Genomic DNA, 27,194 nt, shown 5'->3' with positions numbered 1-27,194 from the left:
GGGTGTAGACACATTTATGGAATGATTTTTGAGAATTATATGTTATGTTTTATAATGATATAAAGACTTAGAAACTTTCTATATTTGTGTAAGAGTCTAAGGCCCCATTTATTTTGACCCTTTTTAAAAAAGATTTATTTATGCATAAAAGAACTGGGGTATAGGCCAGAGGGGTGGGGGTAAAAGGATTCACCAGAGACAGAGTGGGGAACAGAACAGGCAGACTGACTGAAATACACTGCTGAGGGGATAAGTGAGTGAGACAGGAGAGGTCTGCTGTGCCGTTTGGGTAGCTCCCTGGCTGGGGATCAAACTTATGCCTCAATGGCTGGTGATAGCTTCATAGTGCTATGTTTTAACCCCTTGCACCACCAGGGAGGCCCTATTTTGACCCCTTCTATGATCTCTGTCTCCTCAGGAAGAAAGTTCAATTGATGACATTTATATTTGAAAAATCAATAAAATGACTAATATTAAATATGTTAAATGAATAACTAACTAGAGAGTGCATTTTAATTTACTAATTGCTCCTATTTTCCTACTTACTCTTTTTTAAATCTTTTTTTATTAAGTCTTCATGATTTTTTTTTTAATTTCTACTTACTCTTAAAGTAAGGAAAATTTAGTGTGAAATGGAAATGAAGCAGATAAATCCATTTTTTTAAAGACTTATTTATTTATTTATACAAGCACTGGGTATAGCCGGAAGCACAGGAGGGTAAGAGAATTCACCAGAGCCAGAGCGGGAAACAGAACAGCCAGACTGACGAAATACACTGCTGAGGGGAGCAGCGGGTGGCAGGAGAGGTCTGTGGCGCCATGTGGGACCCTCGCCGGTGGCTGGGGATCGAACCGGCACTGCAGAGGCTGTGGGCAGCTTCACAGTGCAGTGCTCAACTGCTGAGCCACTGGGGAGGCCCTAAATCCATTTTTTAAAATTAGTACTCTACAGGGCAACACTGTGACACACTTAAGTCCTCATCTGTTAAGATGTGAAGAAAAACTTTACATCCTATTCTGATGGCTGATGCTTTACTCTTGAGCAATACAGCAATTCAAGAGTAGTTGTCAGGAACTGAGCTCATCTAGTGAAAATGCTCCCTCAGGTTGAGTGGTGCCTGCCTGAGAGAGAGCCAGGGATTCCCATGATCCACTCTTTTCCTGGAGAGAATCCTAGTCTGCAAATCACACACCATAGGATAATGAATTCTGCCCTGCTTTACCTACCAAAAAACAGGCCTTTATTCAACTTAGCACCAGGGAGACTTTAACTTGTGCCACTAAGGGGAGCAGAGGAACCTGGTGGAGCACTTATTTTCTATTCTGCTCAGGCAATAATGTGGTATAGAAACCTATTCTGTTGACTTCAAATAAAATGGGTGGGTAATGAGCACCTTTATAAGGAAGCAGTAGAGATCTCATGGACAGAGGGACTATACAACTCCATCAGGGAATCCAGAGAACTCAAAGGAGATGCATCAGGGGTAAAACTGACCTGGTTCAAATTTGGCTCTGCAAGTTACTAGCTGTGTAACTGTAAGCAAATCATTTTTATAGCCCTATAAACTCTGTTTTCCTTAACTGTACTAGGAAAATGGCTATCTTCTTCCATCCTATGTTGTAAGGACCAGATGTCAGGTAGCTAAGAATGATGGCTGGCCCAGCAATATACCTTAAAAATCATTCCAGTGCTCTAAGCTGGACTCTAGGGAGACTCATAGGGTCATTCCCAGAAATAGAAAAGATAGAAGAGATGGTTTAGTGAGTAATGGATTACATATTAGATATATTAACATCTGAACAGAATAGTCAGGTAGGAAGGGCCTGCAAAATGATGGAAATACAGGATATGAACTCAGATCAGAAGCCAAGGCTGGCTAGTGAATCCGCTCCAAAGAGAATGACTGTTGCATTAGTGATGGTGGAGCCACTGAGAGTTCTGGGGTAGGTAAGGACACACACACCAATAAGGGGGATACACCCATTTAAAAGGGATGGGGGAAAATAGGGAACAAGTAAAGAAGAAGCTAGGGAGGTGAGAGCATTAGGACCGAAGTAGTACAGAAATGTTGAGAATATTCAGAACTTTCAGTGCTGTTCTTGGTGATTTTTTAAGTTTTCCAGATATGTTGCTTTATCATTACTTTTAAGTTAGTTTCCTTACTAGAGAAGCTTTGGAAATAATCATGAAAACATGTAAGCTGCATCTGTAATTTACATACTATATCAAAAATATAAAACATGACCCTTTGAAATTAGAATGAATATGTCTATATATGTGTATTTTATATCTATAAAATGAGAAATTAGCAGAATACTTAAAAAGGGTAGTGCTAAAAATATTTACAAGTATACACTCTAAAACCTTGTCCAATTACAATCCCAGGAGAAAGTGTACTGTACTATGATGGGGCGTGCAACAAATCAGAATTGGGTTCGTCCTGTAACCTAGGAAAAATTATTCATGCTTGAGGTAACTCAAGTTTTTAATAATCTAATAACATCACTAAGTTAATTGCATCTATTGCTAAGAATATTAAGTGAGACAGTACATATGAAGTATTTTGAGCAATTTCCAAAACGCTGCTTTTGTGTTGTTATATCCTGGTACTTCAGTTTAACAGTAGGTGGCAGCAACGGCTTCTTATAGAATTAAATGAAAATGGCTAACTTTCTGGTGAAGGCTTAGCAATACAAAAGTGTCCATAGGGTTCCAGAAAACAGTGGGAGAGATATAGAGTTAAAGGGAGAGAGGGGAGAAAGGCATGAGAGAGAGAGAGGGAGAGAGACAGACAGACAGACAGACACTGACTTAGAAAGAAATTGGTATTTCAAAGGAGAGTATTGAAATAATCATCCTGGGGTGAGGGGAACCCATGTCTTCATTGGATATCTTTCCAACTTCTATGGGAATTAGTGTTTTTTTTTTTTTTTTTTTTTTACTTTTAAATACATGTGGGGGAGTGGTGTTGCCACATATTTTCTGTATTTACAGTTTTTAAGAATCCTAACTATCCTGGGTGAGATTTAGCAAAATCAGTATGCCCTGTAAATACATTTTGGGTTCAAATTATTGATCCCAAATGCAAAAATGTGGCTATATTTGTCTATGTGCAAATTCCTTCTATAATAAGACACTGAATGGTATATTAGCTATCTGCTGCTGTTTTTATCAAAGGTTGGTAGCTTCAAATGACACATTTGTTATATTTCCTAAGGGCCAGGAATACTGGAGCAGCTTAGCTTATTGCTTCTGGTTCAGGGTCTTCCATGAAATTTCAGCCAAATATCATCTGACACTGCAGCCATCTGAAGGTATGACTTGAGTCTTGGAGGCTCTACTTCCAAGTTGGTTCACTCACATAATTGTCTGGTCTCAGCTCTCCAGTTGTTGGTGAGGGGCCTCAATTCCTTGCATGTGAATTTCCTTATCAGATGACTTAAGTACCTTCCCAAAACTTGGCAACTAGTCAGTTCCAGTGGTAGTGATCTAAGAGAGATAGCAAGACATCACAATGCCTTTTATGACCTCATCTCAGAGGTCATAATCCATAACTTCCACTACTTTTTTGTTCAAGGTGAGTCACATAGAAAAGTACTAAAAACAATTGTCAAGAATTGTCTCTCTCTATATAGAAAATATATATAGAAAACCCCACATGGAGAAATCACAAGCTGTCTGCACTCTCTCTTTGATGGCCCTGGACACATCACATCTTCTCTCTGATTCTTGATTTCTTTATTTATTGAAAGAGCCTAGGTCAGGGATCCAATTGCAACCTCAGTCTGAAGATGGGCTGTCTCTAGAGCATCAGTTAACTTCTCAGTCTGTCTCTAAAGTGCAATTTTACCTATCTCAAAAATTTACCTGTATCTGAAATGAAATGTTCTTAGACAAACAAACCTCAAATTTTCCAGATGCACTGCAGCAACTATATTTTGCATTGAAACTGCATGTACATGTATAAGAAGCATGAGAGTTCCATAAAACAATATGTAATTATCAGGAAAAAAACTAATTATAAAAAAGTAAAAACCAAAATCAATAGGCAACTATAAACCAGAGAAGAAAGTAGGATCAAAATAAAGGTGGTGGGAATTTTGTGGGAACTATAATCAAGATGAAAAAGCATACATTATACAAAAATGAAAAATGATGTAAAAATATATAAAATTAAAAAAACATGTAATCACACTTATTTACACAGTGTATACTAATTTTCTCCCCATTCAATGCTATTTCATTAAAAAAAATTAGCCCCAAATCTATTAAATTGTTTTCATAATACATTAGTTGTTTCATTATTTGTGTGTGTGTGTGTGCGTGTGTGTATTTAATACTGACATCCAATTTCACTCCATGCTGTTCATTTTTCTTTTTTTTTAAGATTTATTTTATTTATTTATGCATACAGGAACTGGGGTGTAGGCTAGAAGTGTGGGGGGGTGTGAGAGGCTTCAACAGAGACAGAGTGGGGAGCAGAACAGGCAGATTGACTGAAATACACTGCTGAATATAGCAGCGGGCAAGACAGGAGAGGTCTGCTTTACCATGTGGGTTGCTCCCTGGCTGGCTGGGGATCAAACTTGTGCTGCAGAGGCTGGGGATAGCTTCATAGTGCTGTGCTTAACCCCTTGTACCACCAGGGAGGCCCATGCTGTTCATTTTTCATTGGAACTAGGATAAAAATGTTAAAGAGAAAGAGAGCCCTCCTCTTCTAGCCTCTGGGAGACACAAAAACACCTTTTGAAGATGGGTCAACTATGGGAGTCTATTCTAATTAGGTAGGAGTTCCTATCAGATGTAGCTTGTCAGGGTGCGGAGGGTATTTAACTTCAAAAGTTGGCCTTGCAACTCAGTAGTTATGTGACCTTGGGCAATCTTTTAACCTCTCTACAAGTGGTATAATAAGTAGTGTTCCCCTAGTCTATTTCATAAAGTTGTTACTGGACTCTAAATTAGATAATTACTCACTTAGCAGATAATTTACAGACATGGTCTTGAAGCCTCACAACAACCCATTAAGCTATAAAGTATTACACCTATTTTATAGATTAAGAAATTGATGCTTAGAGAAGTTCAAGAAGCAAGATAAAGTGAGCACATGGCAGAGCTAGAATCCCAAACCAGTTCTGACTCCAGCACCCTGATGCAAAATGAAAAGGTAAGCTATTTTCGTTTGACGTCGATTGGTGACCAAGTGAGGTATTATAGATTCATCCTGAATCACATCAGTGTAATGACTTCAGCAATTGGTCCATCAGAGCACCTTTCCTATCCTGTCACACTCCTCATAATATGAACACACAACTTAACTTACTTGCGGATTTTGAGCATTAGTTTTTAAAACTGCCTTGAGGCACGTTGGAAACACAAACAAGCTTCAGTTCCCCCAAGCGTGACCAGTAAGAGTTGCTCACAGTGACTATGTCAGAACTGAGCACATTTCTTCAGAGGTGCCCTCAAATGTTCCCCGAATCAGTTAAGGGGACAGGCCTAGCTTAGTTCTCATTCATTTCTGAGTTTTGTTCTGTCAAGAGTGTGCCCATCTTACAAGGACGTGAAGAAAAAGGAACTCTCCTGCACTGCTGGTGGGAGTGCAAAATGGTGCAACCACTATGGAGAGCTGTGTGGAGATTTCTTGACCTACTGAACATAGAGCTTCCATATGATCCAGCAATTCCACTCCTAGGTATTTACCCAAAGGACACAGAAACATCAATTCCAAAGAGCACCTGCACCCCTATGTTTATAGCAGCACTGTTTACAATAGCTAAGCTTTGGAAACGACCCAAATACCCAAAAATAGATGACTGGATCCAGAAGATGTGGTACATATACACCATGGAATATTACTCAGCAATCAAAAAAGATAAACTCATGCAATTTGCAGCAACATGGATGGAGCTGGAAGGGATCATGCTCAGCGAAATAAGCCAGAAATAAAAAGGAAAAATACCGGATGGTCCCACTCATAGCAAGTATTTAGAAAACCTAAATAAGGGACCAGGAAAAGGACTAATTATAATAAAGAAAAAATAAAAATCAACAAGCAACTATAAACCAGAGACACACTGGGGCGGGGTGAGGAGGAGAGGAGGGATTAGTGTCAAAATAAGGGGGGGCGGAACCCCCTGGGGAATATAACCAACATGAAAATGCATACATTGTGCACAAATAAAAAATGATGTAAGAATTATATAAAATAAAAAATATATTTTTTTAAAAAGTGTGTCTATCTTCGGCTGTCACCCTAAGCTCCCGCCCCGAGAGAACTCTGGGGGTCGCAGGGCTCGGACTTGGCGCCCCGGCCCCCTCGAGGGCCCCTCCCACTCCCCCGCATCACACAGCCCTTTGTTGAAGGCCAGCGTATTGCGCTCTGGGCGCCACTGCTGTTCCCAGCGCCACAGGACGGAGTCGTGTGCGAAGACTAGTGCGTCTAAACCCCGTCGAGCTCTGCCCTGGGTCCGCGCGGGACCGCGGCCCTCCCAGCCCCTCTTTGCTGGTAATCAGGCGCCCCTCCCGTTTCCCGGGCCGGACCAACTCCCCAACCCGGGCTGGGCAGACTGGGCGCGCCTCCGCACTTGTGGGGCGGGTGGGAGCGAGAGCGGGGCGCGGGCGTGGGAAGGTGCCGCGCGGGGGCCCGCACCTTCGCCCCGGGCCGACGCCTCCCAGCCTGCGAGACCCGCTTGCGACTAGGAGCTGCAGGTAGTGGGTGGGAGACGCGCTCCCCAGAGGGGTGCCGGAGAGGGCAGGAGGATGGCGCTTCAAGTTGGTCACTTATTAAGTTCAGATATTTGAATCCTGGAAAGGGTTGCATCTTTTAAAGGGCTCGGGCGGTGGGGCGTGGGCCGGGAAGTTCCTGTGCCCGCGGCGCTAGTAGTCGCCCCACGGTGCCACCCGCTGACACGTCCTGGTGATGCGGTGTTTGGGCCGGTTTGGCTGGTTGAGGCAATGATAGCACCATGACGGAATCCCCATGCTGTTAGCCTGGCATTTTCTCCTCAACATCGCTGGAAACGACAAAACAAGTTTATGGACAGGGAAAGAAAACAATTCTACATTAGGTGTTCAGGTTTAATGGACATTTATTAGGGGCATTCTGAATGTTTTTCAGAGATGCGTTATCTGAATCTTTTTAATTATTTGACTATTTAAAAATAGTAAAGTGAAGGTGATTAACCGCTTTGCCATCTTTTCAGGCAAAAATCAAGAGTATCCCTGTGATTACAATAGACATCTCTGTGAGAGATAGGGCTGTAATAATTCAACATGGCTTATGGCTTGCCAAGAAAGAACACAATGAAAACTATTTTGCGGGGCTCTTCTTACAAAGTGTAAGTATTTTTATCCTGGGAAGCCTTGAGTGAGGATGGGAGTGTGCCTTTATGTACCCCGTTAGATTATGGACCATCTGAAGCATTTTTAGGTGTTTGGATAATGATTTTCTTAAAGAAATGTGATTTAAAAAAATAAAGAAATGTGATTTTTATAAGACTTAACAAATTATCTTACTCGGTCTTTACAACAAAACAACACTTTCAAATGAGAAAACCGAGAGAAGTAGTTTGCTCAAAGTTTCATAGTCGTAGTAAGTAATGGTTAGAAGCCTGAGTCTTCTTATTCCAAAGCAACATTTTTTTAAATACCACCCACCACCTTAGAATACCTACTGTAAATCTACTTGAAAATGCCTAATGTCAGGCATATCTCAGCAACACTTAATTAGCTGGTACAAAGGGTCAGTTTCATATCCTGTAGACTCCGGCAGGCAATGTATGGACAACATGGACTTGGAAATTGGGAAGACCTAGGCTAAAAGCCTGGCCCTGCCCTTGCTCCCTATGAGACACTGAGTAAATTAATTTCTCTGTGCCTTGTCCTCCACATCTGTTAAGTGGACACAACAGTATCTGTCTAAGTTGTTGAGCACAAATGAAGTGAAGTAGTTGCATATTGTCTGATATATAGCAAACTCACAATGAACATGGGTTGTTACCATTTAGTAACTTCCCTTTGTAGTATTATAGTTCTGCCTTGTTTTCTGTTTGATTTTTTTACTTTTTTTTTTTTTTTTTATAGAGGCATGCTTTATTTATTTGTTTGCTGGTTTGTTTGTTTGTTTTGTTTATACATGCACTGGGTACAGTCAGAAGTGCGGGAGGGTGAGAGAATTCACCAGAGCCAGAGCGGGGAGCAGAGCAGGCAGAAGGACCGAAGTACACTGCTGAGGGGAGCAGCGGGCGGCAGGAGAGGTCTGCACGCCATGTGGGACCCTCCTCCGGTGGCCGGGGAGCAGCCGGGGATCGAACTGGCGCCGCAGAGGCCGCGGGCAGCTTCGCAACCCAGCGCTCAACCGCTGCACCACCGGGGAGGCCCTTTTTTGACTTTTTTTAACCTCTCCACTTTAGTCAATGACATATTTGTCATTGAGTCAATTGAAATTTTCTTTTTAACAATAATCTGAGAAGTAATTGGAGACAATTTATGGGGTTGTAAAACCAGAGCTATTGGAAAGTCAGAGAAAATTCATATTTAGTTTTGTTAGTTTAGTATGTATTTAGACATTGAACTATATAAGCAAATACCCTAGTAGTCAATATTATTGTAAACATAATTATCAAAATGAAGATATCCTTATGTCTGAAAAATGATTGAAAGCACTGATTTTTTTGGATTTTTTAATGTGGAACTTTATATCATCAATAATCTCTGCAAAACCATGACTTCCCATTCATTTGCACAGGAAAGTATTCAATATTGATAAGAGCAGTTAAATTAAGAGGAACCAAATGGTATTAGCACCCTTTGGAGGTCATTTGCTAGGGGAACGCCTCACTGTAGGCTTTTCTTTGTTAACTGTTTTTTAGAAAATTACAAAAATGATACACTAAAAACACTATAAAAGCTGAAATGAAAATAAAAATGCTGCTTCTCATACTCCAATTTCCATCCCTCTCTAGACCTATTCAGAGGTAAAATGTTTTATATTCTTCTAGGATTTTTATCTGTTGTGCAAGATACACGTGAATATAAATACACGTATTTTTACATGTGGGATTGAACTTCACTGCATCCTCCCATCCTCCAGTATATCTTGTTAGTCTGGTGGTTAAGTCTGGTGGTTAAGTTAGTCTGGTGGTTAAGCACAGATTCTAGAGTCTGACTTTCTGGGTTGAAATCACAAACCCACAATGAACCTTGTGACTGGGCAAACTGTTCTCTGCTCTTGTTTACGGATTTGTAAATCAAGCATAATACTAGCAACTGAATACATCTTAGAATTACCTCAGCAATTAAATGAGTTCATATCTGTAAATGGATTAAAACAATGCCTAATGCATAGTAAGTGCCAGATAAATATTAGCTCTTTCATTGCTCATCTTTCCATATCTACATATAAGGGTAACCATCTTTTATGACATGTTTGTTTCTCAAGGCTTTTCTTGATAGATAGTAAGGCTATTTCCGTGTTTTTTTTAAAAACAAACAATGCTTCAGTGAACACTGCTAGAAATACATCTTTGTGTACTTGTTCAAGTACATCTATAATAATGGTAGACGTCATGTCACTCCTTAAAGTTAGATCATAAAGTAGTAAGGAAGCTGGAGGAGGAAAATAAAGGATGGTATGTATGTGACATCTTTATGTCCCTTACTTGTTCCAAGGCAGGTCTTTCCACTTTCCTCTTGCACATGAACTCACATGGGAAGCATGTAGTGATATTTGAAATTTTTGACCTGAGATACATAACACAATACAATTATGGTTCACAGTGATTATTATTTTTTTCAAAAGATTTATTTATTTATTTATGCAAGCACTGGGTACAGTCAGAAGCGCAGGAGGGTGAGAGAATTCACCAGAACAGAGTGGGGAGCAGAACAGGCAGAAGGACCAAAACACACTGCTGAGGGGAGCAGTGGGAGGCAGGAGAGGTCTGCACGCCATGTGGGACCCTCGCCAATGGCCGGGTATCGAACTGGTGCTGCAGAGGCTGCAGGCAGCTTCGCAGCCCAGCACTCAACCACTGCACCACTGGGGAGGCCCCACAGTGATTATTTTTAATAATGTAGTTTGGATTTCATGTATTCTCCAGTCTTCTTTTTTTTAAAAAAAGATTTATTTTTATGCATACAAGAACTGGGGTGTAAGCCAGAGGTGCGGGGCGATGAGAGCATTCACAAGACAGAATGGGGAGCAAAACAGGCAGACTGACTGAAATACACTGCTGAGGAGAATGGTGGGTGAGTCAAGAGAGGTTTCTGCGCCATGTGGTTCAGCTCCCTGGCCAGTGATTGAACTCGTGCTATAGAGGCTGGCAGTAGCTTGATAGCTCTGTCTTTAACCCCTGAGCCACCAGGGAGCCCCGCTTCTCCAGCCTTCTAAGTCCTAGAAGTAGTGCTTCTAAATAAATACACCTAGGCTAAGTACCAGCTCTGGTTCTTAATTGACTTCTGAGTCTCAGTTTCCTTGTCTCCCTATGTGGTGGTTATAAGGATCAAAATAAGATCACACACTCAAAGCCTTAGTGTATGACAGGCACTGTTCAATGCATTATTCCCTTTGTTTCTTCCCTAGTGTGACCTTATTTTTGATTAATCATAAAAGATTTGGAGCTTACAATTCTTAGACACATTTTCTTAAAAGACATGGAAAGGGCCTCCCTGGTGGTGCAGGGATTAAGTCTTAGCATTGTGAAGTAATCCACAGGGAACTAACCCACATGGCGCAGCAGACCTCTCCTGTCTCACCCACTGCTCCCCCTCAGCAGTATATTTCAGTAGATCTGCCTGTTCTGCTCCCTACTCTGTCTCTGGTGAATCCTCTCATGACCCCCCACACCTCTGGCCTATACCCCAGCTCTTATATGCATAAATAAATAAATCTTTTAAAAAAAAGACATGGAAAGTTGGAGTCACTCTAGGGAGGTTGTATTGTGAATAAAATGCCTGTTATAAGTGATAGTAATTAAAAAAAAGATTTTTATTGGGTAATTTTGCATTATAACATAAGTTTCAGGTGTGCATAATTATAAATCAACAGCTGTATATACTGCATACATTAAGTTCACTATGAAAAGTCCAATTTTACCCTTCATATGATATTTTTTTCAGTATAGATCCACACTAGTTAAAATAAGTTTCCTTCTCCTGGCTAGAATGCAGCTTTGAAAAATCCTGAATAATCCCTGTAAGCTAAAGTGTCTAGTGGAAAATGGAATTAGTAATTAATAAGATGTCTTCTGAATGTCCTATAGTAGATGCTTGATAAATATTCATTGAATGACTTCATAAATTTTTACCCCAGGCAGGAACCTTGGGATCTTGCACTGCTTACAAAGACCTGGTACACAAACATAATGAACATCAAATTGCCTTTCTTGGAAGAAATTACATTTGGTAATCCTTTACACCTCCAAAAATATATAACCGTCAAGGATAATCTGTTGCCTTCTCCGGAATGTAAGTTCTGTTAGAACTACTTTAATAAATTGCAGGTTTTGTGTGTGTTATTTTGCTTATTATCAGAGAAATGTTGAACTAATGCTCATTTATACACACCCCCCCTACCTATGTAGTCCTGTCTTCTTGTTTAGCATTCAAGATAGTGAATTTTTCTGTGTGATAAATGTTCTGTTTTGACTAAATTATACCTGGAGAAAAATGTCAGTTGGATTGCTTCATGTATTTTATTTTTCAGGTGTCAAATTTGAAAGGGATTATGAAATGAAGCGCTTGAATAAACTGAAATGTCAGAAAAAGGCAGCAGAGAAAATTCAGTTTTCTCTAAGGGAAAGGCCAGTTGGTTTGAGAAGACCTCTTCCACCTAAGTGACAATCATCTCATAATTGAATCTGTGCTCTTCGTTCTTCATCCAAAGAGGATGAAGGGCCCCAGTCTTTCACTGTGTGGAGTTCTGTGCAAACATAGGAGTGCCCACTGCTGGAGGACTCAGCTCCTGTGGACTAGAGGGCAGTGCTCGCATTTCCTGGGTCTCTTCACACACTAGTTCCATTGTGTCTGAAGCAACAGCACTGTAAGTAGATGAAAGTGCAGCTGCACTAGGCTCATTCGTGTTATTTATTTTGATTTTTTTAAAAAACTGCGCTAAGGGAGGGCCTCAATGGTGGTGCAAGGGGTTAAGACCCAACCTATGAAGCTATCCGTAGCCACTGCAGCACGAGATCGGTTCCCAGCCAGGGAGCTACCCATATTATGGTGCAGCAGACCTCTCCTGACTCGCCTGCTGCTCCCCTCAGCAGTGTTTCAGTCAATCTGCCTGTTCTGTTCCGTACTCTGTCTCTAGTGAATCCTCTCACCCCCACTCCCCGCACCTCTGGCCTGTACCCCAGTCCTTATATGCATAAATAAATAAATCTTAAAAAAAAAAACAAAAAACCTGCACTAAGGGAGGAGGAAACCTCTTGTCAGACATTTTTTTTTAATTTTTTTTTTTTTTTAGATTATTTATACAAGCACTGGGTACAGTCAGAAGCGCGGGAGGGTGAGAGAATTCACCAGAGCCAGAGCGGGGAGCAGAGCAGGTAGTAGGACTGAAGTACACTGCTGAGGGGAGCAGCGGGCGGCAGGAAAGGTCTGCGTGCCATGCGGGACCCTCCTCCGGTGGGGTGGCTGGGGAGTAGCCGGGGATTGAACCGGCGCTGCAGAGGCTGCGGGCAGTTTCGCAACCCAGCGCTCAACTGCTGCGCCACCGGGGAGGCCCTTGTCAGACATTTTTTTATAGAACACTTTGAATTTTCAACTTTGACATTCCAAGGAGTCACCAATAGGAATGATAAACTATGAAAAATTTTGTTTGGTTAAAAATTTTAGATTTTGAGCCTCCCCGGTGGCGCAGCAGTTGAACGCTGGGTTGCAAAGCTGCCTGCAGCCTCTGCAGCGCTGGTTCCATCCCCGGCCACCGAGTGAGTGTCCCACATGGCACGACAGACCTCTCCTGCCTCCCGCTGCTCCCCTCAGCAGTGTATTTCGTCAGTCTGTCTGTTCTGCTCCCCGCTCTGGCTCTGGTGAATTCTCTCACCCTCCGGTGCTTCTGACTGTACCCAGTGCTTGTATAAATAAATAAATCTTTAAAAAAAAAAAACCTTAAAAAAAATTTAGATTTTATTTTGGCAAAACTCCAGTTTCCAACTTTCAGTAAAAACTCATTTGTTATTCTCATGTAATTATTTAAAAGTTTTTTAATTGAAGTAACATTACATTATAACGTTACATAAGTTTTATATGTGCATCATTTTAAGTCAACATCTGTACATACTACATTAAGTTCACCACTACAAGTACCATTCTTACCATGTAATTCACCACTTTTAATCAATTTACTCACCTCCTTTCTCCCCTTCCCTTTGATAACCTCTCACGTGGTACTTTAAGGTAGCAAGTTGACTTATTTTTTGTTTTTCCAAACACTTGCCTTTTTCTTTCTGCCTGCTTTCATATTGTCTCTCTGGGATGCCCCGCAGCATGTAGAACACATATACATGCGTGAAAATGACATCAAAACTTAGAGACCTGGGCCTCTCTGGTGGCCAAGTGATTAAGACACAGCCCTATGACGCTGTCTGCAGCCACTGCAGCACGAGTTTGATCCCCGGCCAGGGAGGTTGCCCACATGGCACAGCAGACCTCTCCTCTCTTGCCTGCTGCTCCCCTCAGCAGTGTGTTTCAGTAGATCTGCCTGTTCTGCTCCCCACTTTGTCTCTGGTGAATCCTCTCCCCCCTCTATCTCTGGCCTGCACACCAGCTCTTATATGCAGAAATATATAAATCTTTAAAAACTTAAAACAAAATACAGAGACCTGATTGTGAGGAAAGTTCTTATTTGCACAGTAGCTGGAGAGTGGGGAATTGATTAACTGGAAAGTATTGGATTTGCATGAAGTAATTTTGATAGAATTTGAATCCAATAAAATACACTTGGATATGAATGTTATATTTAAGCACCCTTAAGTGTTTATTAGATGAATCAATAGGTGTTTTAGAATCTTCTGGTAGCTTTGCCTCATAATGACAGGCATTATAGTATAGTGTTTAAAGCTACATACTTTAGACCTGGTTGCTTTCAGCAAATCACAGCCTGGCTGGTTGTAGCGGTATACCTGGTCTATGTTGTTTTATGTCCCTAAATGTCAATTTTCCTATTTGTGAACTAGAGATTGTGCTGGAACCTCCTTTGTAGAGTTATCATGGATATTAAATGAAAACTGGTGCAGTTCTATAGTGCTAGCTATCACTGTGAGCATCACTACCCTTGAATGCTCTAATATAGTACGTATAGAAGGTAAATTGGGATGGCTCTCCTAGCCTTTGTAGAGACTGGAAGCCTTGAATTTTCAAAAAAGTTGTTTTGTTTCTGTCATTGTATGTGTGCATGTACTTGCCGTACTATATAACCTTTTATTATTGAAAAATAATTATTTCTAATACTCAGCATGTCACTTATATCTGTCTCTTGAAAGACATAATTTGTGTGCATTAGGCCAAGTCCTAATGTCTCCACTGCGTAACCCGGGAACATAGGTATCAGTCTATAGCTTGTTTTTAGAAATTACCAGAGAAACTGTAGGCCTCTTAGTCCTCACCACGTAACCTTTACAGCCCTAATTAGTAACATTCATTGGGAATAGGAATTAATTGCTTCTGTTCTTTGGAACTATTATAAAAATGAATGCAATATGTATCAGTTTACAAAAAACTTTCCATATTAGAATTTCCATTCTAATTTCTAATTTCTAATTTCCATTCTAATATTCTTTGAAAAAAGGTAAGATTTGAAGAAATTTTAATTTCCCATCATTTTCTTGAGAGAAAAATGCCAGCTGCATCTTTAAGATTCTTCTAATTATGTTATGTTTTTAGGCACATGTTTCTGACTCTGCTCAAAATGGCATCTAGTGAGGGCCTCCCTGGTGGCGCAGCGGTTGAGCGCTGGGTTGCGAAGCTGCCTGCAGCCTCTGCGGCGCCGGTTCAATCCCTGGCTGCTCCCCGGCCACCAGAGAGGGTCCCACATGGCACGCAGACCTCTCCTGCCGCCCGCTGCTCCCCTCAGCAGTGTACTTCGGTCCTTCTGCCTGCTCTGCTTCCTGCTCTGACTCTGGTGAATTCTCTCACCCTCCCGCTCTTCTGACTGTACCCAGTGCATGTACAAACAAAACAAACAAATAAATAAATAAATAAAACATGCCTCTATTAAAAAAAAAATGGCATCTAGTGAAATGAAATTGTGTTAAAAAACAGATTTGAGTAATGTGTGTTTACATGTTCCTCTTCTGAAATTACATAATATCAGGAATGATTTCTTTTTTTTTTTTTTTTTTTTTTTTTTTTTACACGGAAAGGGCAAAGCCTTTTCCACGGGGTTTCCAGCTTCTCCACAGAAACCTACATCAGACTGGAGCAAAAGGTCACAATTTCCTGCTCCAATTTCAGGTACCAACACTTCCGGGGAAGATTGAAAAATGGTTCAGTAAAAAGCTCTGGATTAAGGGCGACTGTTCAGTGGATGAGGATTGCCAATGTGGTTGGCTTTCTGCCCCTGGAATATACCTTCCTGGGTGAAAAAAGCCCTTTTTAATCAGAGGTAAATGGGTCTGTGCAAGACTTCTAAAAAGGAGCCCCAGGAGCTTATGTTTTTTTTTTTTTTTAAATAATAAATTTTATTTTTATATTCCCCATACAATTGCAGCTCCCCCATTCTGACCCCAATCCCTCCCCTCCCGCCCCCACCCCCCAAAAAGTGTCTCTGGTTCATAGTTTTTTGTTGGTTTTGATTTTCACTTTCTTATAGTTATTCATTTTCCTGGTCCCTTATTTAAGTTTTCTAGATTCCTGCTATGAGTGAGACCATCCGGTATTTTTCTTTTTCTTTTTGGCTTATTTCACTGAGCATGATCCCTTCCCGCGCCATCCATGTTGCTGCAAATTGCATGTGTTTATCTTTTTTGAATGCTGAGTAATATTCCATGGTATATATGTACCACATCTTCTGGATCCAGTCATCTATTTTTGGGCATTTGGGTTGATTCCAAAGCTTAGCTATTGTAAACAGTGCTGCTATAAACATAGGGGTGCAGGTGTTCTTTGGAATGGATGTTTCTGTGTCCTTTGGGTAAATACCTAGGAGTGGAATTGCTGGATCATATGGAAGCTCTATGTTTAGTAGGTCCAGAAATCTCCACACAGCTCTCCACAGTGGTTGGACCAGTTTGCACTCCCACCAACAGTGCAGAAGAGTTCCTTTTTCTCCACACCCTCGCCAACATTTGTTGTTGCTCGTTTTTTTAATATGTGCCATTCTCACTGGTGTAAGATGGTATCTCATGGTAGTTTTGATTTGCATTTCCCTGATGACAAGTGATGTTGAACATTTTTTCATATGCCTGTTGGCCATTTGCATTTCCTCTTCAGAGAAGTTTCTTTTTAGCTCTTCTGCCCATTTTTTGACTGGATTATTTTCTTTGTTGTTGTTGAGTCTCATCAGCTCTTTGCAGATTTTTGTGATCAGTCCTTTATCATTAGTGTTGGGTGCAAAAATGTTCTCCCAGTTGGTGGGGTTTCTCTTTGTTTTTGTTATTGTCTCTTTTGCTGTGCAGAAGCTCTTTAATTTGATGTAGTCCCAGCTGTTTATCTTTGCCTTCACTATCACTGCTTTGGGTGATGTGTCTGTAAAGATGTCTTTGATGTGCAAATCACGTAGTGTTTCGCCTATATTTCCTTCTATATATTTTATGATTTCAGGTCTTATGTCTAGTTCTTTAATCCATTTTGAGTTGATTTTTGTGTATGGTGTGAGGTAGTGGTCAAGCTTCATTCTTTTGCATGTAGCGACCCAGTTTTCCCAGCACCATTTATTGAACAAACTTTCTTTGCTCCAATGCATAGTCTTTGCTCCTTTGTCAAAGATTAGTTGACCATAAATCTGTGGGTTTATTTCTGGATTTTCTATTCGATTCCATTGGTCTGTATGTCTGTTCTTGTTCCAATACCATGCAGTTTTGATGATTATGGCTTTGTAGTATAGTTTGAAGTCTGGGAGTGTGATGCCTCCATTCCCTTCTTTTTTTTTCAGGAGAGCTTTGGCTATTCGGGGTTTTTTTCAGGAATGATTTCTTACTTATATTAGTACTTTATTGCCTGACTCAATCCCTAACTCATGTTGTTGACCCTTGAGCAATGTGGGAGATAGGGGTGCCAGACTATTTACCCAAAGGACACAGAAGCATCAACTCCAAAGAGCACCTGCACCCCTATGTTTATAGCAGCACTGTTTACAATAGCTAAGCTTTGGAATCAACCCAAATGCCCAAAAATAGATGACTGGATCAAGAAGATGTGGTACATATACACCATGGAATATTACTCAGCATTCAAAAAAGATAAACACATGCAATTTGCAGCAACATGGATGGCGCTGGAAGGGATCATGCTCAGCGAAATAAGCCAGAAAGAAAAAGAAAAATATTGGATGGTCTCACTCATAGCAGGAATCTAGAAAACTTAAATAAGGGACCAGGAAAATGAATATCTACAAGAAAGTGAAAATCATAATCAACAAATAACTATGAACCAGAGACACTTTATGAGGGGAGGGGGGCAGGGGGGAGGGATTGGGGTCAAAATAAAGGGGTTGCAATTGTTTGGGGAAAAAAAAATTGCTAAAGCCAGGGTTGGCAACTTCATAAAAAAAAAAAGAAAATCTGCATGTAACTTTTGCTCTCCCCCCAATTTTTTAAAAAAGATTTATTTATTTATACAAGAACTTGGGTACAGGCCAGAGGTGTGAGAGGATGAGAGAATTCACCAGAGATAGAGCAGGGAGCAGAACAGGCAGATCTACTGATACACTGCTGAGGGGATCAGCACGCAAAACTAGAGAGGTCTGCCGTGCCATGTTGGTGTCTCCCTGGCTGGCCGGGAATTGAACTCACACTGCAGAGGCTGAAGACAGCTTCACAGTGCTGTACTCAACCCGCTGCACCACTGGGGAGGCCCTCTCCCAAAATTTAATTACTGTTGACCATAAGCCTCCCCAGTAACATAAAGAGTTGATTAATATGTACTCAAATTAAAGAGCTTCTGCACAGCAAAAGAGACAATAACAAAAACAAAGAGAAACCCCACCAACTGGGAGAACATTTTTGCACCCAACACTAATGATAAAGGACTGATCACAAAAATCTGCAAAGAGCTGATGAGACTCAGCAACAACAAAGAAAATAATCCAGTCAAAAAATGGGCAGAAGAGCTAAAAAGAAACTTCTCTGAAGAGGAAATGAAAATGGCCAACAGACATATGAAAAAATGTTCAACATCACTTGTAATCAGGGAAATGCAAATCAAAACTACCATGAGATACCATCTCACACCAGTGAGAATGGCACATATTAAAAAAACTAGCAACAACAAATGTTGGCGAGGATGTGGAGAAAAAGGAACTCTTGTGCACTGTTGGTGGGAGTGCAAACTGGTCCAACCACTATGGAGAGCTGTGTGGAGATTTCTGGACCTACTAAACATAGAGCTTCCATATGATCCAGCAATTCCACTCCTAGGTATTTACCCAAAGGACACAGAAACATCAATTCCAAAGAGCACCTGCACTCCTATGTTTATAGCAGCACTGTTTACAATAGCTAAGCTTTGGAAACAACCCAAATGCCCAAAAATAGATGACTGGATCAAGAAGATGTGGTACATATATACCATGGAATATTACTCAGCATTCAAAAAAGATAAACACATGCAATTTGCAGCAACATGGATGGCGCTGGAAGGGATCATGCTCAGCGAAATAAGCCAAAAAGAAAAAGAAAAATACCGGATGGTCTCACTCATAGCAGGAATCTAGAAAACTTAAATAAGGGACCAGGAAAATGAATATAAGAAAGTGAAAATCAAAATCAACAAAAAAACTATGAACCAGAGACACTTTTTGGGGGGTGGGGGGCGGGAGGGGAAGGATTGGGGTCAGAATGGGGCGTTTGCAATTGTATGGGGGAATATAAAAATAAAATTTAATATTTAAAAAAAAAAAAAAAAAAAGAAAAAAAAAAAAATAAAGAATGCTTTATATATGTAAAAAAAAAAAAAAAAAAAAAAAAAAAAAAAAGAGTTGATTAATATGTACTTAATTATGTTATATATGTTATAGTCTGTTTTTTTTCTTCTGATTTTAAAGTAAGGTAGAGAAAATAAAATTAAGACAATCACAATAAAGCAAAAACACACCTATAGTACTGTACTTTATTTGTTGAAAAAAGTCCTCATTTAGGGCCTCCCCGGTGGCGCAGCGGTTGAGCGCTGGGTTGCGAAGCTGCCCGCGGCCTCTGTGGCGCCGGTTCGATCCCCGGCTGCTTCCTGGCCACCGGAGGAGGATCCCACATGGCGCGCAGACCTCTCTTGCCGCCCGCTGCTCCCCTCAGCAGTGTACTTCGGTCCTTCTGCCTGCTCTGCTCCCCACTCTGGCTCTGGTGAATTCTCTCACCCTCCTGCGCTTCTGACTGTACCCAGTGCATGTATAAACAAAACAAACAAACAAATAAAATAAATAAATAAAGCATGCCTCTATTAAAAAAAAAAAAAAAAAAGTCCTCATTTACATGGACTTGTACAGTCCAAACCCATGTTGTTAAGAGCCAGTTGTACATTTACTGATGGAAAGTTTCCGTATGGTCAAAGGTCCAAAAGAAAGTACTTCATAATGTCCTTAATATGTGATAGAGTAATATTGAAGAAGTAACCGTGATGTGATTGCTTTGGGGCTCACACTATTCAAGACAAAGAATGAACACATATACAATTTTTTTTGAAAAGGACTCTGAGTTGTTTTTTAAGATTTATTTTTATTTATTTATGCATACAAGAACTGGAGTGTAGGCCAGAGGTTTGAGGAAGTGAGAGGATTCACCAGAGACAGACTGGGAAACAGAACAGGTAGATCGACTAAAATACTCTGCTGAGGGGAGCAGCACGCAAGACAGGAGAGGTCTCCTGTGCCATGTGGGTCAGCTCCCTGGCCAGGGATTGAACTCATGCCTCAGTGGTTGACAATAACTTGATCGTGCTGAGACTTTAACCCCTGTGCCACCAGGGAGCCCCCCCCCCCACAATATTTATATCAATTGTCAGAAGGTTATAAAAATCTATTTAAATCTATTTAAACTGATATTTTATCTGCCTACAAAAATTTTAGTCTTACATATCTGACATCCTTTGTTATTGACATCACAAATTATATATTTTATATTATGTATCATTAATATAGATGTACTGCTTTTGCCTTTTAAATCTCTGCTAGAATTAAAAGTGCACTGCAATTATAGTGTGCTGTGTTTGTCTATATATTTACCTCTAACAGCATTTATACTTTCATATGCTTTTCTATTACTTTCTAGTGGCATTTTGTTTCAACATGAAGGACTCTGTTTAGCATTTCTTTTAGGGAAGATCTAGTGGTGAACTCCCTCTCAGTGTTTTATTTAGGTGGGAGAGAATCTTTCATTTATTTTTGAAGATCAGTATTGCTTAATGTCATGTATTCCTAGTTGGCAGTTTTTTTCCTTTCAGCACTTTGAATATATTATCCCACTCCTTTCCTGCCTTGTAAGGTTTCTGCTGAGAAATCTACTGATAATAACAAGCTCCCTTATACTCAATAAATTGCTTTTCTCTCATTTTTTCCAGATTCTCACTTTGTTTGCAGCTTTTAAAACTTTGATTATGTGTCTCAATATGAGTCTCCTTGCTTTATCCTAGTTGGGGTTTGTTCTGCTTTTTGAATTTGGATGTCCATTTTCTTTTTCAAATAGGGAAGTTTTTGACTTCTCTCTAGTTAATTATCTCTAAGTTTCTTAGGGTATTGATTTCACTGGGTTTCTCTAGCCTATTTTCATTATGGTTTCATGAACAGTTAATCTTTTTAATTCCAGTGAAAAGCTCCATGTTCATTTCATTATGTAGGACAGAAACCTGTAGGTCATCTGTGATTCCTCTGTCTTTCATCAGCTCTCCCTTTCCAGTCCAATCCATCAGCAACTCTTGTTGGCCTTAACTTCAGACTATATTCCAAATGTATAAATTTCTTCTTCCATATCTATCACCTTTTTCCAAGCCTTCATCTTCTCTTGTGTGGAATATGAAGAAAACCTCTTAACTGGCCTCCTTGCTCCCATACCTGCCTTCCTGTAGTCTATTTTCAGTCACCATTGCGTTCTTTTAATAATGGCATGATCTCATTGCCAAAAAATCATGTCACTCCCCTACCATTCTTTCTCAGGATCTACACAGTCCTGTGTTATCAGACTCTTGCCTTTCTTTTTGACCTCATTCCACCCACTCATCATTTAACTCTACTTGGTAGCTAACTTACTTTCTGTTCTTTGTAATATCAGACTTATTTCCTACTTTGGAAAGCTTGTAATTGCTGTTTATTTTCCCCAAGATTCTCTTTCCTCAGATTTTCACAGGAATGTGTCCTAATTGTTTAGGACTTAACTCAAATGATAGCACTTGAGGGAGGCCTCCTATGATCACCCTAGATAAATTTTCCTTTCCTTTCACCTAGCCACTTTTAGCCACTTTTATCACTATCTATGATTATTTATTTGCTTACTTTTTTTATTTCACTGTGGTATCTCTAATGTCTACAATAGTACTTACTCATAGTAGCCACTTTATTAGTATTTATTGAACCCATAAATGTGTCACCTTAAAAACTGTTGAAAGGACACTACTTTTTTAAAATTTTATTTTATATAATTCTTACATCATTTTTCATTTTTGCACAATGTATGCATTTTCATTTTGGTTATATTCCCCATACAATTGCACCCCCCTTATTTTGACCCTAATCCTTCTTCTCCTCACCTGCCCCCTGTAGTGTGTCTCTGGTTTATAGTTGCTTGTTGATTTTGATTTTTTCTTTATTATAATTAGTCTTTTTCCTGGTCCCTTATTTATGTTTTCTAAATTTCTGCTATGAGTGAGACCATCCGGTATTTTTCTTTTTCTTTCTGGCTTATTTCACTGAGCATGATCCCTTCCAGCTCCATCCATGTTGCTGCAAATTGCATGAGTTTATCTTTCTTGATTGCTGAGTAATATTCCATTGTGTATATAAACCATATCTTCTTGATCCAGTCATCTATTTTTGGCCATTTGTGTTGTTTCCATAGCTTAGCTATTGTAAATAGTGCTGCTATAAACATAAGGATGCAGGTGCAAAGGGCACTACTTTTGAAGAGTGGTTAGGGAATTTGATCCCTCTATTTCTTCTCTATATATGCACTGACACCCATATTTCCCAACCTTATTGGAATGTAATTGGTTGACCCATGAACATAAAGTATTTACATAAAATTTAATGAGTTTTCATACCTGTTGCATCATCATCGAAATCAAGGTAATTAATTTGTCTAATTCCCCCAGGAGTTTTCTTGTGTTCCTCGTCATCCATTCCTTCTGACTGATTTTTCTTTCAGAGTCCCCTAGGCAACCACTAATCTATCTGCTTTCTGACACTATTGGTTAGTTTGTTTTTGAATATTTTATATAAATTGAATCATATAATATGTATTATTTTTTGGTATGACTTCTTTGCTTCACATAAGTATTTTGAGATTTACTCATGTTGTTGTGTGTATATTCTTTAATTGCTGAGTGATTTTCTACTGTATGACTTCCCCACTTTGTTTATCCATTAATAGTTGATAAGCAGCTTTTTTTTTTTAAATCTAGGTCTGAAATGCTGACAAATAAAACTGCTGTAAGTATGGAAAGGTTATTTGCTTTCATGTCTCTTGGGTGAATACTTCAAGGATTGTAACGACAGAGTTGTATGTTAGGTACACATTTAACCTTCACATTCCTATTTTAGTTCTGAGGGAATTGGTGGGCTAGATGAAGGCTATATAACTTCCCAAAGGGCAAACAACTTTTAAAGGACTGAACTGAGATGCAATTCTAGATCTTCGTGAATTATAAGTCTAACTTTTTCCAGAAGCCTGTGCTTCTAAGTCACCCGCTTGATCCATCCTTGGCCTGCTACCTGTATGGCCTATTGAGAAAGCAAGTGCAGGACAATATGTTTTATATGGGACATGTAAGCCCTACAGTAAATTTTGGAATGAGGCAGGTTTTCCAATCCAATGATCCACAGCTCTGGGCCAAAGGTGGCCTCCTGGGCAACAGGATGATTTCTAGTAAGTGTGCTGTGTACTCAGTTAAGAACTCAGGTCACAAGAAGAAGTAAGGAAGAAAGATGTTGGTCCTTCCAAACTTCGTCCCTCCAAACTTATCAATTAGCTCCACTTCCCTTGGAGAAACATGTTCAGGGTGTAATATGGATGCAATACTCTTCACATGAAGAAAACACCCAGAATAGAGAGATATTCCTTTTGACCACCACTTATGGGTGATAACATAAAAGACAGATAAAGATCCTTTATGGTAGAATAGGAAAAAGTGAAGTTTAATAAGTAGAATTGAAAGAAATTTCTTTCCTTTCTTCATATGACTCTAGACTTTTGTTCTGTGTATTTAGAGAAGTCCTACTCTAGGTCTTTATTGTGAAAAGCATATTGAAACTATTCTTTAGTCCTTTATAACTAGGAGAATCACTCCAAGAAGATTTGGAGATCCCCTACAGATCCCTAAAGATCTCTTAGATTAGTTCATTTTTGAAAACTTTATGTAAATGGAATCATATAGTATGATATGTGTTATCAACACCTGAATAAGAACTTCCATCAGAATATAGGAGGGACAAGCATGTCCTTGGTGTGCTCTGTGTGCTGGAGACTACACCAGGCTAGTGTAAAAATATTGCTCGCCATTATGTTTCATGTCATCCACACATAGAAAATTATAGTATTTATTTATTTTTAAAAAAGATTTATTTTATTTATGCATACAATAGTTGGGTGTAGGCCAGAGGTGTGGGGAGTGAGAAAATTCACCAGAGACAGAGTGGGGAGCAGAACAGGCAGACTGACTGAAATACACTGCTGAGGGGAGCAAACACACTGGTGAGAGAGGAGAGGTCTGCTGCACCATGTGGGCCAGCTCCTTGGCTAGGGATGGAATTCATGCTGCAGTGGCTGCGGATAGCTTGATTGTGCTGAGACTTAACCCCTTGTGCCACCAGGGAGGCCCAAAAGTTATAGTATTTATATGGCATAATGGAATGAAAGATAAACAAGGATGCTAAAAGCCAAGGTGATAGACCCAGGGATTCTGGTCAACTCTTCACTTTTTCACAGTGCAGCAATGGAAAATGGGGAAGCCATGTAGGGAAGCCCTACACCCGTGATCCCTTATCTCATTGATATTCTTAATTATAGACAAGAACATTGAGTCTCATGGATTAAGCAACTTGCTTTATCTCCCACAAGCAGAACTGAATGCCGAATCAAGCTTTTTCTTTCTTTTTTTTTTTCAAGATTTATTTATTAATGTATACAAGACCTGGGGTATAGGCCAGAGGTATGGGAAGGTGAGAGAATTCACCAGAGACAGAGCGGGGAGCAGAACAGGCAGATGGACTGAAAACACTGCTGAGGGGAGCAGTGGGTGAGACAGGAGAGGTCTGCTGCGCCATGTGGGCATGTCCTTGGCCCACAGGGAATCAAACCTGCGCCGCAAAGGCTGCGAACAGCTCCACAACTCTGTGCTCAACCCGCTGAGCCACCGGGGAGGCCCTCAAGCTTTTTCTTAATCTAAAGTCTGCATACTTTATGGTACATTATGTTTTCTTCTAAAGGATTATGAATATTTTGGTGTAACCCTACATCTCACTCACTGGATAATTTCTTTCTTTTTTTTTTTTTAAGATTTATTTATTTATGCATAGAAGAACTGGGATACAAGCCAGAGATGCGGGGGGTGAGAGGATTCACCAGAGACAGAGTGGGGAACAGAATAGGCAGATCAACGGAAATACACTGCTGAGGGGAGCAGTGGGTGAGTCAGGAGAGGTCTGCTGTGCCATGTGGGTAGCTACCTGGCCGGGGATTGAACTCATGCTGCAGAGGCTGGAGATAGCTTCTCAGTGCTGTGCTTAACCCCTTGCGGCACCAGGGAGGCCCTCACTAAGTAATTTCTGAATGGTGATTCATTCAGTGGCAGTTCATTTCAACAAGTATTTTTTTCTAATAATCTGTCAGCAATAATGGGGTGTTACTGAACTATAAGAAGACCCAGTCGTGTTTATTTTTAATATGATAAACCTTTTGGTTGCTTTCGGTTTTTATTATCACAGCCAGTGCTTCAGTGAATATACTTAAACATATCTCCTTTTGCACATTGTATGAGAGTTTGAATCAGAACTAGAAATGGAATTTCTATGTCATAGCTTCTACAAAAGAATGCCGAATTACTCGCCAAAGTGGCTGTCCCAATACATGCTTATTCCAGTGGTTTATGATTATTGCCTTATTGTTTGTTCATTCTTTCATTTCTTTATTATTGCCTAGAATCTAACCTCATTTCAGTGGTTTTTTGAGCTGAAAAGTCTGATTCTGTCTGCTTGATTTCAAAAGACTGGACACAGGCATGTGGCCAAAGTATGCTAACTGGATGTTTCCTCCTGGGACTTTGAATCTGTAGTGAGTGAGACATAGAAGCCTAGCTGGTTTGGAATTCATTCCAGTGATAGTGGCCATGGCATCCAGCATTCAGTGGTAGGAGTGGAAATAAACATCCACAGTGGAACATCTTAGCAGCTCCTTCTCTTTACGAGATTTTGCCTGGGATTTTATGTTAACTGGAGTCTTTGGTTCTGACTGTTTTTTAGAACCTTATTCTCTAGATTTCTAATTCACACAGTTTATACTGTAAACTCTCTAGTGCTACTTTCCAATGAACTTTAATTCATTGGCATTTTTCCAATTCCACTACCACTAGAATTAAATATAGTGAACTCTTTTCATACTGGAAATCATATAATCATATAATACATTGGACATTATACATTATACATTATAATACATTATACATTATATAATACATTATACATTATAATACATTATAATCATATAATACATTGGACAGTTTGACAGCAATTTAGTGAATATGAGACATTTAAAAATGAAATAGTTGGGCCTCCCTGGTGGCACAGTGGTTTAAGTCTCAGCACTATCAAGCTATCGCCAGTCATTGAGGCATGAGCTTGATCCCCGTCCAGGGAGCTAACCCACATGGCGCAGCAGACCTCCCCTGTCTGGCCCACTGCTTCCTCAGCAGTGTATTTCAGTAGATCTACCTGTTCTGCTCCCCACTCTGTCTCTGGCGAATCCTCTCACCCCCACACCTCTGGCCTTACCCCAGTTCTTATATGCATAAATAAATAAAAATAAATCTAAAAAAAAAGTAGTATAGAATAAATGAAATACTATAGATATAGTATAGAATATTTGTAAGGTAATTAGAGGTAATTAGGTCATGAGGGTGGAGTGCTCCTGAATGGGATTCACCCTTAGAAGAAGAAACTCAGGAGAGGTGATCTCTCTCCCTCTCTCCTATGTGAGGCCACATATTCTATATGTTTATAGAGTGGCCATCGTATCCAGCATTTAATGGCAGGAGTCGAAATAAATAACAGTGGAACATCTTAGCAACTATAAGAATATAAATAGGGTCTTCCTGGTGGCACAAGGGGTTAAGTCTCAGCACTATGAAGCAATTCTCAGACACTGCAGCACAAGTTTGATCCCCAGCCAGGGAGCTAACCCACATGGCGCAGCAGACCTCTCCTGTCTCACCCACTGTTCCCCTCAGCAGTGTATTTCAGTCAGTCTGCTTATTCTGCTCCCCACTCTGTCTCTGGTGAATCCTTTCACCCTCTTGCACCTCTGGCCTATATCCCAGTTCTTGTATGTGTAAATAAATCTTTAAAAATATATATATAAATAAATATTTAAGAATATAAATAAACAGCATAGAATATAAATAGTGTGGCGTTCTTGTAATATGGGTAATGATTGTTGGGTGAGACATGCACATGTAAAAATGTACATAGATGCAAATGTGCGCTAGGTTGCTAAATAAGATGTTTTTCTTTACTTTTTTAGGTTATGGCTCACAACATTTGCAAAGTAGTGATGGTGTTTAAGAACATGGATTCTAGAATGAAACTGCCGTGTTCCAGTTCCATTTGCCAACCATATTAACTTGG

General features: G+C 40.0%; 1 protein-coding gene across 3 annotated transcripts; it reads left to right on the top strand.

Moving 5' to 3' along the window:
- Nucleotides 1-6,396: 6,396 nt before the first annotated feature.
- LOC119261030 (uncharacterized protein C4orf36) lies at nt 6,397-27,192 on the top strand. Of its 3 annotated transcripts, none has more exons than XM_037530233.2 (5): nt 6,397-6,506; nt 7,204-7,338; nt 11,313-11,467; nt 11,706-12,041; nt 27,091-27,192. In XM_037530233.2, exons 2-4 carry the CDS (start codon nt 7,274-7,276, stop codon nt 11,837-11,839), a joined length of 354 nt encoding a protein of 117 aa, XP_037386130.1. In that variant the 5' UTR covers nt 6,397-6,506; nt 7,204-7,273; the 3' UTR covers nt 11,840-12,041; nt 27,091-27,192. The 3 variants fall into 3 exon arrangements, with proteins under 3 accessions (XP_037386130.1, XP_054544027.1, XP_054544026.1); XM_054688052.1 differs by lacking the exon at nt 27,091-27,192 and adding an exon at nt 15,364-15,454; XM_054688051.1 differs by lacking the exon at nt 6,397-6,506 and adding an exon at nt 6,691-6,709.
- The last annotated feature ends 2 nt before the right edge of the window (nt 27,193-27,194 follow it).

The sequence above is a fragment of the Talpa occidentalis genome, unplaced genomic scaffold (genome assembly GCF_014898055.3).
Source record: "Talpa occidentalis isolate TD23 unplaced genomic scaffold, MPIMG_talOcc4v2.1 talOcc4.6, whole genome shotgun sequence".
NCBI classification, from domain to species: domain Eukaryota; kingdom Metazoa; phylum Chordata; class Mammalia; order Eulipotyphla; family Talpidae; genus Talpa; species Talpa occidentalis.
Note: the sequence above shows the minus strand (reverse complement) of the source record. Positions and strands in the feature narration are given on the sequence as shown.